Source organism: Solea senegalensis, linkage group LG7 (assembly GCF_019176455.1).
Source record: "Solea senegalensis isolate Sse05_10M linkage group LG7, IFAPA_SoseM_1, whole genome shotgun sequence".
NCBI classification, from domain to species: domain Eukaryota; kingdom Metazoa; phylum Chordata; class Actinopteri; order Pleuronectiformes; family Soleidae; genus Solea; species Solea senegalensis.
The window spans coordinates 14,484,931-14,500,495 of NC_058027.1; the positions used below are offsets into that span (position 1 = coordinate 14,484,931).

The window sequence follows — 15,565 nt, forward strand, 5'->3', positions numbered from 1 at the left end:
CATAGGGCACGCGCAGCTTGTCGTCGCTGCCGTTGGTGTCCTTCCAGCATCGGATCCTTTTTTTTTTTCCCCCGTTGTATTAAAAATAGACCGCTACTGGTCGCAGACTAGTGTTTCGGCTGCATCACTTCCCGTGGGGAATCGTTTGTGCGCCACTTTCATTTTAATCACCGAATCCGTGACCGCGAGAGCGCAAATGCGCATCGGTCTGCGCATCTTTGAGTCTTCAGAACTACACTGTGGACAGTCTCCCTGACACCCAAAGACCTGTCCTCCGCGCACCACCAACTAGGCTTCTTCACCGCCTATGGCTGCTGCACATCGGCATCCCTGAGCCGCTGGCCTCGTCCCGGACTCTTCAACACCACTGTCCTCTGAAGGTCTTTGGATCATTAGGGCCACGGTTTTTAATTTTTTTTATTTTTTACAAACATTTTCTTTTTTATATATATATATATATATATACATCGTCCTTTAACATCCCGGTGCTATGCTGGGCCCGTCTCTCTAGATCCTGTGATCAATACACGAGCTCTCCTCCTCCCACATTCGCCCGACCGAGACCCTTCTCCCTCTCGTCATGCATCCTTACGCGGTGATGCTAGCGGTGCTCCTTCTGGGGAACTTGATGGTGCCTTTCGTCTCGGCTCAGAACGGTAAGGACGCAGATGTGACCATGGCATGATTGTAAACAACGCAAGAACAAGAGGTTCTTGAGAATGACTGCGATAAACGCCTCTCTCCGCTGCACTGTTGTGTAGTTTCACACTGTATCTCGACAGCAAAGGCCACAAGGAAATCACTGACCGCACGATGCAGCCTCTTAAACTGTAAACTGAGAGAGCAGGAGGCGACTGACATTTTTATTTATTTATTTATTTATTTATTTATTTTTTCTGCATGAATAATTTGATTTATTGCCATGGATGAGTCTGACTGAGCTGTCACTCAGTTGTGTTTGTGCTGTCAACAATTGCTTTGAAACAGACAAATAGGAGTGAGTGGCTGCTGGGAGCAGAAGTGAGGTCTGTACCTTCATGTAATTATAGATTACACACACACACACACAGTAGTAGCCTTTGGGCAGCTTAAGGCTGTTATAGTGTGCTGTGCCTGTGCTGAGAGTTTAGGGGGGTTGGGTAAGCACAGTGTCAGGCAAGAGCAACCTGTTCTGGACTCTGACAGAGTTATTTTGTCAACAACAAATACAAACTGCAGTCTCAGCTATTTTAAAAAGAAAATTAAAATGTGCAAAATTCTGTTTTTAGCACCCTACTTCCTTATAACTTCTCCATGACTGTCCCAAGTTACTTTATACACAATTAACCGCCATATATCGTCACATTATTATCATTTAGCACAAGTTTGAGCCGCACGCTAGAGGCTTGGCTGTTTGAGAGTTTAATTTAACACCCAATGTTCGTTCATCATATATTATTTGGTTTAAATAAACATCCGGAATATGCTGTTGGGCGTTCCAGGTCATCCTCCTCAGATACAGCATGTCCGGCTGTTAAATTCTGTTGAATCACATCACCTCGAGGGGCACACAAATCTGCAGTTTTTTTTATAAATATATATCTTTATTTTATTCAAAATTCAAAAGAACCTCTATAGGTTCCTCAATGATTTAATATGCAAATGCCATTATCCACTAAAGATTCTTCATGTCAAGGCCCCCGGTGTTGACACATAAATGACACTGACGTGATTTAATCTGCGTTCAAAGGAAAGGATAACTCCAATAATTACTCTGCCCACTTCAAACGTTAATACTTAAATGTCCATCTAACTTTTAAGTGGCATAATCAGACACCCACTAATCAAATGCATTGTGACGGCATGACGAGAAGGAATACCTCCCAGCATGTGATTTCACAAGGCTCGGAAATGAGGAACAAACAAGTTGTATAATTTGTCTGGGGCTATTTCTTTATTTTTGTGTTATACGCAGAGATGAAAAAACAAACAAACACGGAAATGCAGATTGAAATACAAGAAATCACAGAATTAACAAGTCTCAACGTGTTATTAAATAAAAAAAACAACAACTAAAATATCACAGTAGTTGCATAACATGACGGTGTATTCCCTTCTCTCTTCTTTGTTAATTTATTTTTATTTTCTAAAGTGCTTGAAGTGCGTGCACACACTGTGAGGAGGTCGTCTGCTCCTGCTCTACCTGATACGGCCTCGATTGTTTGATTCAATCCAAACACTTACTGTCTTCTTTACCACAGAGACACACTGGCACATATACTGTATGTATGACCCAGGTTCAGTCACAGTCAGACTCTCGCTCGTTATTACCAGTAATCAGACCCAACATTTGTCATAGATTTGACCACAGCTGTAATAAGCTGCAGTCCACTGTGAGGCTGCTCACATCACATGCATCCAAAAGCCATTTCACGTCTCTCTCATAGCTCAGCTTCAGGGAAATCTCGTGTACACAGCCCCTTACCCTAGATTTCCCTGCGATAATGTAACACAGAGTTCAGGGAATAATGTGGAGAGATTAATAATTATAAATGTATGAAATGTAATCACCGTGTCTGATAAGCAGAGGAAATTCAGCCATTATTTCCTCATATTTGGGGAGCAGCAGCCCCACTATAGATTTCTGCGACAGATATTTGAAGGACTGTAAATAGCACCCATCCTTTGCCGCGTTTCTATTTTTATCACCGAGACACAGCACAGAGAACTGTGGCTTTAAGGTCCTTTTGTGAAAGTGAATCCATTAACTCTTAATGGACAGGCTCCTTGTGCACAGCTGCATTGCCTTCTAAAGCCTCGCTAGGTGGCTGGGAGAACTATTTAAGGTGAGATTTGATGTGATCTTCATGCAAAGGGTAAAAAAAAAAAGGCTGTTGAGGAAGTGGCTGGGGCGGACCTGCAGAACTGCCTCTGTGTCTTACGTAATTTCAAAGTGTGTAGCCAGCTCCCGCTGCCAACTCCTCCTTTTTTTCAACCTGTGTGTCAAGACATAAAGATAACCTCTAGACGAGAGAGAGACATTCGCTGAGCGTGCTCGTTTTTCTTTCACTTAACCCGTTCCAGTACGTTCACAGTTCCTCAAAACCCACACACACACCAGTAAGAATGGGCTAACGTACATGGACAGGATGCAGAGAAAGCCATGCCTACTGCAATATGCACACTACCTGGTTTTGAGATAAGCATCAATAGCAGCTATATACAATTAAATCAATACACTCATGTGATGCAACAGCTTGTCCATTATCATGTAACTGTCCAGGCTGCATTCATGAGTCTGGAAAATATGCTGTCGGACTCAAGCCAGCTCTTGCCCTGAGTCATGCTTGTCCACTGTGAAATCTGATATGGACTGCACTGATTAGGAGCAGCATCACTCCACTGGGGTATAAAACACCCTGCAGGCAAAAAGCACTGCACAACTGTAAGGTGAGAAACATTTTATTTTTAATAGGGATTTGTCAAGAGAAGGTTTTTGCTGAGCACGCATGAACAAACCTACTTCATATTCATACAGTTACACACAGTCACAGCTGGAAGTTCCCAAATTTAGCCGCAGCCCTGTACTACTGGCTGTTCTGTTGGCGTAGATCAAGTAAAGTGTTGTGCACAAGGGCAGCTCAGTAAATAATCACCAAGGTTACTTGCATTTTAACCTGGGCCACTTGTTTTTTAGCAGCCTGGATATTTGAAATGGTGATATCCCAGGTGAAAGGTTTTTTTTCTTTTCTCTTTTTTTACTTGTTGAAGCTGGGCAATAGCATTTTGTTACCCATGCAAAAAGACCAATGGTAGTGGAAGACACCACCATGAAAGTGTGATTTTCTAATTATCTTGGCATCACTTTGATGAAAAATCAGTGCGCCAAGATTATCTTATATCCGTGTTTCTTAGGTTTTATATATCAAATCATTTCAATCCCGCTGCTTTGCCTTCTGAAAGAGACCCAGGGAGTGTGCGCTAGTTGTGATTAGAGGATGGGATTAGAACATTTCTACCCTGCACAGAGGTCGTTGGGATTTAAGTCTTACTAAAACTGTAACCTCTCATCTGTGATATGAATGACAGACCCAAGTAAAATGAAGTAGTACCAGTAAAATACAAATGGTTGGCACAAAATTTGCTTTGCTCTGTAGGAATTTTCTAGAGCTTGAGACTCCCGAATAACATCTGTGTCTTCGTCCTATTAGGTGTGTCGATGATGTGGGAGAGGAAGATTCAAACTATGTCGTTTGTGTTTTCACATCATTCCAGCTTCTTTCACACAAATTATGCAGCGTACTAAAAAACTAAACCAAATCACACCTTCAGTGTCCTCAGCTCTTTTCAAACATGTTGACTAAATAAATAGAAACCACTGGCTGCTTTAGTAAATATACATTTATAAATGTATGGGTTAGGGTTAGGGTTAAAATGTAAAAATGTAGAGGGAGAGGGTAAAGACGTGCCCATGAAACTACCGCTTCCATTAGAAATGCGCATGGTGACACATTCTAAAAATACTGTGGCTGATTGTGACACCTATGTCACACTAACACTGGTGAGTGACTGAGTTATGTCTAATCCAGACTGTTCTCAGGAGTGTGTGGGTGTGTGTGTGAGGCTGCCTTGAATGGTCTTGAATGACAACTCTTATGACTCGCCTTATTTCCTTTTGTGGCACCTGTCATGGCGGGACAAGTTACACCCGGCGTGCTCGTTTCTAGGCGTTGGAAGAAAAGTAGGTCTAGGACAACTGAAAACACCGACGCGTTGGCTTTCAGTCAATCCAAACAGTGTCATTTGGTGCTTAATTTGTACACGTTAATACTACAGGGAGGCGACACTCGACACAAAACACCTTGGTCTTAATGGGGAAGGCAGAAAGCGCCAGTCCTACACGACATACTTTAAATGATGTTTCAGAATTAATGACATTTTCTGAGCTAGTGACATTTGTGCTGGGTTCACAGCACATGTTCAGCTAATAACAAGATGTATTTAAAGAGCCTGGTAAATTTCATCACTTGTGCAAACACACACACACACACACAGTCCACTAATTGCTGCTGCCACCTTGTGGTAATAGACACACCACAAATTAGGTCAGTGTTTCCTTAATCCTGGTCCTTGGGACCAACACACCTGATTCAAATGAATGGGTTGTTACCAGGCGAGCTGACCATTTGGCTCAGGTGTGTTGGAGCAGCGAAGCAGAGCAGTGGGTAACCAAGATTGAGAGGCGCCAAAGAAGGTAGTCAACTGCAAGGAAATGTGTTTTGTTTTAAATCATTGCCATCGTTAAAACATGGAGATCTTTGACCTCATTGCGACTAACCTTGATAGATAGAGGTCAAATAAACACTATGTCATACAAGTGACCTGTGAAGACGCGCATCTGTCGCCGTACTACGCAGGTACCACAAACACACCCACAACCTCACACATACACACACACACGCAGCCGAGCACATAAGCAATGCAGCAATCCTAGGGGGGGTTTCCTACTTTGCTGCTTTCTCTGTCTGTGTCATGCGACTGCGGACAGGGATTCAGGTTGTAGGCAGGAGACTGACTCACTCTCGGGCTGCATGGTGGTGGCGGTGTGTGGCGAGCTGTCAGTCCCCAAGGGAGCTCTTTTCTCTACCTACATCAGAGGAGTATGTAGGCTGTAATGACTGTGACTTCCCATGCAGCCTAAGACCGAGCCTGTCACAGACAACTACAGGTTATTTTGTGATACTGTTGCGCACAGGGGGCTAAAATATTGTGAGTCAAGAGTTGAGTGTTAATTTTGTGTCGACTCATTTCTGTTAAACCAACATTTGACTGCCTTGGCCAGCTGAAACAGAGATAAACACCATGTCTCATTTTTGCAGTAAAGCTCCCAACAATCCTGTAATGCTCTTTTTCAAACGTTGCACCCAGCAACCCCAACCCACCATTATCGGCTTAGTTAATATTTTAGTTTATGTTCCGTTGTGTTGGTGCAAGCATTATATTGGCCTCACAACATTACAATGCACAACAACCAGCAGTTAGTGAGAGGAGTTTGTGTAGCACAACATTCAGAACATTTGTTCTGCAAGCAGTATCTATTAAGTGTCGTATGCAGATTAACAAATGCACCACTGGCGATATTATGTTGCACGTTTTGCCATGAAGGCGTAAGCAACCCCTGTTTCAGATACAGCCTGAAAGACTACAGGAGGGGACTTGATACTGAAAGACAGAAGATAAATAGAGCTATGTAGATTCTGCAGGTGCTGCACGACATTCAGTTCACCAAAAAAAAACCTAAAGTAAAACTTGTTGTCTTCTGCTGTAAATGTCGACAACCCGACTATTTTACTTGTTAGACTTAGTGTTTTTTGTTTTGTGTTAACAACTATACTGTTGCTGTACATATTGATGCATATCTACTGTAAATTCATCCGGTGCCTTTAAGTCACTTCAAGTTTAACCTCTGTTGTCCATACGGTGCACTTTGACCCTTTAACACCTCAGCCTCAAAATGTCCATCTAGACTTTTTTGTTGCTTATTTTAACCTTAAAAGGGTCAAAAAATATTGTGTCAGTAAATGCTTTTGGCCATTTTTCCATTGGCAGATATAACTTTCAATATCTGCCAATTATTTACAATTTACTGCATGTTAAAACGGTGTATTAACAGTTTAAAATGAAGTTTTTTTCATGTTCAAAAACAGGCCAAAAAATGGAAATTATGTACAGTAGAGCTGCAACTAGCGATTATTTTCATAATCGATTAATCTGTCGATTATTTTCTCGATTAATCGATTAATCGTTTGGTGTTCCGAATATCAGAAATCCTTAAAAAATGATGATCGGTGTTCATCAAACCTGGAAATGAGGATGTTCTCAAATGTCTTGTTTTGTCCACAAACCAAAATGATTGACTTTTAATGATTTCGTTGTTGATCCAGAAAATATTCACATTTAAGAAGCTTAAACAATCGGAAATCTTGTTTTAATCATGTAAAACCCTTCAAACCGATTATTCCATTATCAAAATAGTTGTCCATTCATTTAGTCATTGATTAATCGTTTCAGCTCTAATGTACAGGTGTTTTACCAACCCTCTTCCCACAACAGTGCGAGTGATATTACCATAATAACAACATACTGGCTTTGACACTCAGCTTTCAAAAACCGTTGGAATTTTACGATAGCACAAACCGTCGCCTAACTACGCGAATGCAAAGTGCACTTGTAGTTGCAATATCAGATGTGGTCATTGTTGGAAGTTAAGTCAGCACAGCCGTCTTCCTGCTCATTTTTATAAAGAGGATCTTAGTTCATTTGTTTGACACAATCACCAAGTGGTTGTGAGCTGTCCACAGCCTCGAGCTTCATGTTTTGTCACTTCTCGTGTCCCAGCACACATCTGAAATGAAAGAGCACTGGCTAGTGGCTACTGTGTATTCTCAGTGTATTTCTTCTACGCCTCCCAGCGCCTGAATGTGAAATTAAGTCGTCTGCACCTTTTTCTGATTTGATTAGCCATCGCCTTTGAGGACTTAACTGAAAGTACTGTCATTATGGGTTTTAAGGCATAAAAGACGATGCTTTATCGATGTGTCCTCAGCCAGTTGACTGTCCGACCCATAATAATACTAGATAAATTGAAAAATGGCTTTAAAAGTGTAGCCAGATATACTTGAATTCACTCTTTGGGATTATGTGGTGAGTTTGATGGGCCCAGAAAAGAAATAAACGCTAATTAGCCAGCACCTCTCTGGGCACTGTGCATGGAAACATACACTGTATGCATCCCATATCCTCCGGCACATCTTTGAACAGTAGTTCTCTTTATAATCCCGCTCTTCCCATCTTGTATTTCATACTTATTTGACTGTGAGTCACGAGCTGGTGTTGGGCAACAGACTTGTTACCATGACACTACTTGGAATCAGTGTATTGTTAAGTATGTGAAATATTCTGGCTGTACTTGGAAAGCCTGTTTGAACCCAGTACAAAGAGAACCGTGTTGCAATGAAAAGAATCCATGAAAATAGTATTTCTTCAGTCTAGTGATGAGCTGAATATTGCAGTTGCTTATGCTCTTTCCTTAGGCCTATTCTGTTCATGTGCTTATGATACATCACTTTGAGCAGGGAAGACGGATCTGGGAGGGGCTGTAAGCTTTTGCATTGAGACAAGAGACACTCAAGAGAACACAGGCTCTTTGTTCCAATTTCCTCCTCAATTCAGGGCAGAGTTTAGCCAGTGGTTTCTTTTTCTTTTTTTAAATAATCTTAGCACATGTTGTATACAGCTGACAGGGCCTCAGGGCCGGCAGGGAATCCTGTCTGTGGTCCAGGTGATTTGTCATTAGATGGGGTTCATTAAGGCTGGCAGTGTATTGCTAGGCTAACCACTGGTGTGGAACGGGGTCATGAATCAGCCACAGACATATCACGGTTGTGGTGATAATGCATTTCATTATGAATTCCCCTACATTTGCTCCTCCACATGGCAGTAAGGTGTATTTAAAAAAAAAAAAATGATGTTTTGGTTTGTTTGAAAAAGCACATATCAAGTGTGTGATTGGCTGGACTGCCCTACTCCACTTTGACCTTATGTGAATTTGAAAAACCCGCCCTGTTGGTCCAGCTTACACTTAAGTAAGACCTCATTTCTGGTGTAACTAACAAGAGCTGTGTGTAAACAGAGATTAGGGTAAGTCAAGGTTTTAAACAAAGCTTAATTAATTTATAGCAAATGTAGGAAAGGGTGGAGCGATTGTACATGCTCACTGGTACTAAACGAATGCTGCAATGAAAGACACCCCTGTTAGACTTTTATATGATTATATGTGAAGGAGAAAGACACGACTTTGCATGATCTGCTGCTATGGACTTTAGACTGGATGACTATGACTTGGCCTTAGTGGGACAGGAAACCACAATGCTGACCAGACTGGATTTAGGCTATCATTGACCTTTTACTATTCCACCTATCAATGGTTTGAAGGTTTTTTCTTTTGCCTTTTAATCATCCTCTCATTTGGTTGTGTGTACTCTGATTCTATTTATTTTATTTTTTTCTTCATTCCTTAACCTTTTCACATCTTTCTGCTGCTCTAACGCTCTCTTACCCTTTCCTTCCCTGCCATCTTGATACGCTTTTCCCTCTCCAGCTGGGTTTGTGAAGTCGCCCATGTCTGAGACTAAGCTTACGGGGGACACCTTTGAGCTGTACTGCGACGTGGTCGGTAACCCCACTCCAGAGATCCAGTGGTGGTATGCGGAGATCAACCGAGCCGACTCCTTCAAGCAGCTGTGGGATGGAGCCCGCAGGCGCCGGGTATCCATCAACACAGCCTATGGCACCAATGGGGTCAGTGTGCTCGGCATCACGCGCCTCACACTGGAGGACTCTGGGACCTATGAATGCCGGGCCAGCAACGACCCCAGGCGCAATGACCTGCGACAAAACCCCGCCATCACCTGGATCCGCGCCCAGGCCACCATTTCGGTGCTACAGAGTGAGTGGTCTATGTCCCGTAGTACCTGGTGGTGAACGCCCGACCAACCCCCTGTCCCAACCGCTCCAACCCATAAAACCTGTCAAGAGCCCACCCTCCCCACAGCGGTCACTGGCCAAGCTAAAATAAAACAAAAATAATATAAAACTATAAATCAGTTTTTAAATTTTTTTTTTTTAGTTTTAAAAACTGGATCAACAACAATTGAGCATCTAAATTCCTTTCGCCAGTGGTCGCCTTTTTTTTGCTTTTATTCTCATCAACACAAAGTTTTGTTTATTCATTTGGTCTGGACAATATATCTGTTTTCTCCCTCTGAACTCAGTCAACTCCCGTCCTCCTCCCAAAAATCCCTTGAGCATCTTGTTGTAAATGACCACAAACCCAGGAGCTTTACTCAGTCTCTATCTACATTTCCTTTTGTCCTCCCACACAAAACCTTTGTTCTGACTGTCTCATGTGTCCCTTTATGATATTCAGATCATTATCTGTTTCTCTGTATTCTGATTTCACCCATTTCCTATTCCTGGATTTATTTGTTACACTTATTCCCCTGTTATGTTGTGCATTGCGTCGATTGTTTAATTTACTTCAAAGCCCTGCCTGCTAAATGCAGCGGAAACCTAGTGGCGCTTTGAAGTAATGATGCTTTTGATTTCTGGCTTTCCCACTCTGGGCACAGTGTAAATGGGACTGTAAGAAGACACAAGGAGGGATCCCAAAAGGCATAAAGGAGTCATTCCTGCCGTCAACTCCTTCTCGATAAAAGCAAAAAAAAAAACATTGTCTGCTTTCAAATTTGTGGGTGGTAATCCAATAGAGGATGAGACCACACAAGGGCCACGACTGTCTCATTTCTGTTTGGACGAGACAAGAGATTTCACCTCTACATAACAGTCTTTCTGGACTTCTCTGTGCAATGTTTAACCTTGTGCCTTCTCAGCCATTAAGCGTGTGACTATGATTCAGTAATGACATTATATCCTTTAACTCTCTGCTCTATGCACAACGACATTCAACCAAAGTGAATTTCAACTGGACCCGTCTAATCTGTGCACGCTTCAGTGCTCTGCCCACTGGAGCACAGGGAGATGTGGAATGTTGTTAGTCGTAGTGAAGCTCTCTGAGAAGCTCAGAGGAGTCGGATCATTGCTGGCTCTGACAGAATATGACTCCTGGTGAGAACTATTCAATTAGGTGGAGGGTTGAAGCAATTTCAACGTCTATAAGAAGTGCAAACGACGGGAGCTGTTTACCACATATATTCTGTCATTACTGAGGTAAAATGTTCTTTGTGTATACATGTGGTATCCAAAGTATTACATGTATATAAAGGCTATACATAATATCCCATTGATAACGATGTATAGTTTGTAGCTGGATGCAGAAGTCTCTTTGTCTTGTTTTGGCCTCCTAGTTTTCTTTATTTAGTGTATGGATGTGACTTTCACTCTTGATCCACTCTAGAATCCCTCTCGATACACAAACAAGCAAAATGGTGGTTCTTGTTACAAAGCTATTTGTTTTCTCTTCAATTTTGGCATTTGCATATATTTAGCAAATGCAATTTTAATGTTGAAATTGAAAACCTGACAATAAAACATGCATGCATGCATGAACAAAATCTACGTAGGAACATCTTTTTAACATGTGCTTTCTACATGTATTTGAAATGGATCTTCTGAGTATGAAACATGAAACATGAAGTACACAGTGGTATTCAGGTAAAATGGATTCAGACACGTGCGATAATGCTTGAAAGTGAAGCTACAGCCAGCAGCTGGTTAGTTTATCCTAGCATACATTTTGGAAACAGTGGGGAAACAGCTAGTTAAAAGTTAAAAGTAACGTGGATATAAAACTGAAAGGAAAAGTAGCAGCTTGTGATTTTAGTAGGGGTTATGTTGCCTTCTTTTGCCTTGTTTCCAGTCTTTCTGCTAGGTTACATTTCCAGGCTATTAGGCTGTAGCTTCCATTCTGTACATGTTCATTTTAACTTAATACAACAAAGCACTATTTCTTTTTTTTTTTACAAAGAACAACAACTGTCATCAGCTTCAATTAGTGGTAGCAAGTTTCCATGACAGTATAAAATACTCTGCTGACATGTCTCTATCCATTTCTTTATCGTTGCTGATTGGTTAATTGATCAAAAGGTAAGAACTTTTGTACACAATGTCAAAATAAGAGTTTTGAGATTCTGTGACAGACAGCTGATGTGTTACAGTGAGTCACTGCGGTGTCCACTCTGCCCTCAGACTAATGAAAGTATATATAAGTAGCAACTGAAGTCTCTGGATGACCTTCCTTTAAACCATCAATTGATGACCAACCCGTAAAATTGATGCTTTAGCCGCTCGCTCTCTCACTCGCTCTCTTGTTTCCCACCCTCTTGTGGCTCATTGTCTACTCCTGCCACCATTATGTCTGTCCACTAGACCGGTTGGGAAATTGGCACGGTCAGTCATAATGAAAGAAAATAACCTTGAGTTACATTAGCAGATTGCAAGGTACACCTGTGTGGAATAAAGAGCATGTCCACATTTAGTATGAGGGCTGCGGACACGCCGTCTTTTTGACGATCCACAACTGACCCTTTACATAATATTTCTTACTTGTCTGAACTGTAACTCAAACAATACATGAACAAAATACTGTAAGTTGATTACGGAGCAGGATCGGTTTGAGGAACCTTAATTTTCCACCAGCTGGAGTCTTTATAGTGACGTAAATGTCAAATCTACTTTAGCCACATTCCAAGGGGTCAGTGTTTCATACCCTGCTTATACCTTGAGTATGACTTTAACTTATTGCATAGATCTAGGTGGATTTTGAGTACACACTTATTGTACTTGTAAGTAAACATGTTTGTAAGACTCTGTTGTTATATTGGTATGTTAAACTCCACTGTTCTGCTGTTTGTTTTATTGCAAATATACTGAAAACTGCATATATTTGTTAAGAACAAACGGTTCAAACCATGTAGCTCACCCACACACTCAAAAGGCCAACTGTTTTCTCTATTTTCCAGCAGTTTCTGGCACCTCCCTCTTGAGTTATTTTTTCTCCTCTAATGTAATGTGATACAAATTCACGACTGGAGACCTGCCTTACCATTTACAGTGACACAATGTTACATGTAAATGTTGTTCAGTGAATTTCTATGCCTCAGCTATCTGAGCATATGCAGTACAGATTTGGAAAATCCAATTGTATCAAGAGGAAATCGTTTGTACTGATAATAGATTCATTTAAAAAAAAACATCCTTCATATATCATATTTGTCAGTTGACACTCTTGTGTTTTCTATTATGGTTTTACCATTATTCAGCCGTTACCACATGTTTAAGTTGCCACAAGGTGTCCTACAAACAACCTTCAGGTTAAGTTGCCTGTGGACCACCGTGCCTCGTTAGCTAAATGTTAATTTATGTACCTCATGTTGTGTTTGTACGCATGTCTCACAGATACTATTAATAGTGCATGTGGTTCTGCTTCATGGGGGGAGAGTGATGTAAGGGGGGAGGGGAGAGAGAGAGAGAGAGAGAGAGATTCCCCGTAGCTATTACACAGTTATTGTACAGACTCGCAGAAAAAAACGCCATGAATGCTGATAGAAGTCCTCCTTTCCCCTCTCCTCCTTTTTGCCTTACCAGTGGCCTTGCGGCATCAGTCAGTAGTAGAATTATGATGCCTCTCCTCTCTGCTCCGCCCCTTGGGGCTCCAGCGTTGCCATGGTTGGCCCATCCTAGAGGAGGAGGAGAAGGGGGGGAGGGGCACGGCAGAGGAGGCTTCCTGCTCACTGCTCAAGGCAGAGCAAAGGGCGCCTCACCCTCAGATAACCCTAAAATTGTTTAGTAACCAGTGTGTTTAGCGAGTAAGAGGGTGAAGTACCTGATGCAGGCTTTTAGCAGTAATATTAATGTAAAAAGTAGGTGGTATATTTAACATTTCTGGCTGCGTAAACAGCAGAGATGTGCTCTGTAGACTCCTAAATCAAGCTTTCACATGCTCAATTTCAATCAAAAAATGTGGTATTATAATATTTGACAATGTCTTCCAGGCATTTCATGTATTTATTATGTCTTTTGTTTATTTTATTTTATTTGTGCACTTTTTTATCTTCACCTCACAGACAACCATCCTACCCAGATTACATAAAAACAACATACAGCCTTCAGTTACTACAGCAGGGGAGGAAGCGTTACAAGTGCACTGAGCCCCAGTTCTGTGATAAGGTTTGACTGTTTCTGTCTTACAGAACCAAAGATCAATGCCTCCGATGAGATCATCCTGTCCGCAGACTCCCCAAGCAAACCAGTTACCCTGCTCTGTAACCTCACCACTGCCCACACTCCTCACAAGGAAAGCTTCTGGATGAAGAAAGGCCAGGAGATCCCCAATACACGAACAGAGCATGGGAACATAGCATACAGGTAACAGACATAGACATTAGCTCCATGTTTAAAATGGGATGGTTTTATTTATATTTATATTGTAAGAAAGAGCAACTGTTGGTTGGGCTGATTTTCCTGCTGGAACGCGCTTGTAAATGGGTCAGACTGCAGAGTTTCAGACGTTTGCGGCGCTATAATAAGATTTTGTGCGCATGTCCCAGACGCAGGAGAGATAACATTAAAAGCTTGGTTGTTTGTATAATCGGCTTCCTGCGGTTACTGTGACTATTCATAAACCCATATTTTAATACATTGTTGTGTTATCACTCCCTGTGTGTGTGCGTGGGTTTTCTCCGGCTTCCTCCCACAGTACGAAAACATGCAATATGGGGATTAGGTAAATTAGACACTAAATTGACTGTGTGAGGTGTGAGGTGTGAGAGTGAGAGTGAGAGTGGGTGGTTGTTTGTCTATGTATCTGACCCTGTGATGGACTGGGCACTGTCCAGGATGTACCCCGCCTATCGCCCTATGTCAGCTGAGGTTGGTGCAGCATCCCCCGCGACCCTCATGTGGAGGATAAAGCGGTAGAAGATGGATGGATGGATGATAGCACATCAAAGTAGCTTGAATTTAAAGTTAGTTTTTATTAATCCCCTTAGGGAAAGTATTCCTCTGCATTTTGACCCATCCTAGAATTAGGAGCATTTCACAGTGTTCTGTCAATTGCTAGAGTAAGAATATTATTTTGCACATTGCATGACAACACAGTATGTTCCTTGGTTTACTAGCAGGTCACCACAAAATACTATTGACATTGAAACTAACTCTGAAATTCAGTAATTAGTTGTCACACAGTGTGTCCACTGCACGACTTACCACAGACTCTCCCTAGCCACAAGATACGACTAATTGGTCACTTTCTTGTCACATTACATCAGTGATAAAATGTCTGTGGTGCCTTTCCTGCAGAATCCAGAGGTTCTTTTGCAGAATATAATATATATATATATATGTATGTATGTGTATATATATATATATATATATATATATATATATATATATATATATATATATATATATTGGAATAAGTTGGTGTGTTGTATTTCTTACAGAATCAATAAACCACGGGCAGATGATTCAGGGGAATACATGTGTGTTTACACATTTGTCACGGCGCCAAATGCAAACGCCACAATCGAAGTAAAAGGTAAGATCTCCCAGGAGCTGCGACTGTAACGCAAACGACTCAAATATCGCTCAAGGCGACGATTTCTCCCATGATGTGATTTTGAAAACGCCACGGCTTCTGTTTTAGCACGCCACATGATGGTGTGAGAATGAAGTCTGTGGTTTTCTGCTGTGAGATGGGAGAGATAGAGGTGTCCCAGAAAAGTTAACCACCTCAAGCTGTGTGAAGAGTGATGTTGACAAAGATGTTTGAACTCATCTAGTGCTGTGGTGATGACGGGGAGCAATCCTGAGGCTGTTATCACTCTGAACTTTCACTGAGATTACAGTCAAGCAAAAGGGCACTGCTTACAGTATGTCCACCAAAATGCAAACACTAGTATCAAAATCAAATCAAAGTAGCAACATGCTTTTTTAAAAAACAAAACCAAAACTAAATTAAACGAATAGAAATTGCTCTTTTAAAATCCCACCGAGCTAAGGGTTAAAC

At 41.6% G+C, this 15,565-nt stretch overlaps 1 protein-coding gene across 4 annotated transcripts in view; it reads left to right on the plus strand.

The window, feature by feature from the left end:
• nptnb (neuroplastin b) overlaps positions 1 to 15,565 on the plus strand; it is a 23,132-nt gene continuing 7,567 nt past the window's right edge. Inside the window, exons 1-5 of one of the 4 annotated variants that reach the window (XM_044031138.1) lie at positions 1 to 403; positions 512 to 656; positions 9,140 to 9,487; positions 13,749 to 13,923; positions 15,000 to 15,094. In XM_044031138.1, the coding sequence (XP_043887073.1) occupies positions 581 to 656; positions 9,140 to 9,487; positions 13,749 to 13,923; positions 15,000 to 15,094 (694 nt within the window). In that variant the 5' untranslated portion in view covers positions 1 to 403; positions 512 to 580. Of the gene's footprint in view, positions 657 to 9,139; positions 9,488 to 13,748; positions 13,924 to 14,999; positions 15,095 to 15,565 lie in introns of all 4 variants that reach the window. The other 3 variants (XM_044031139.1, XM_044031140.1, XM_044031141.1) reach the window with 3 other exon arrangements.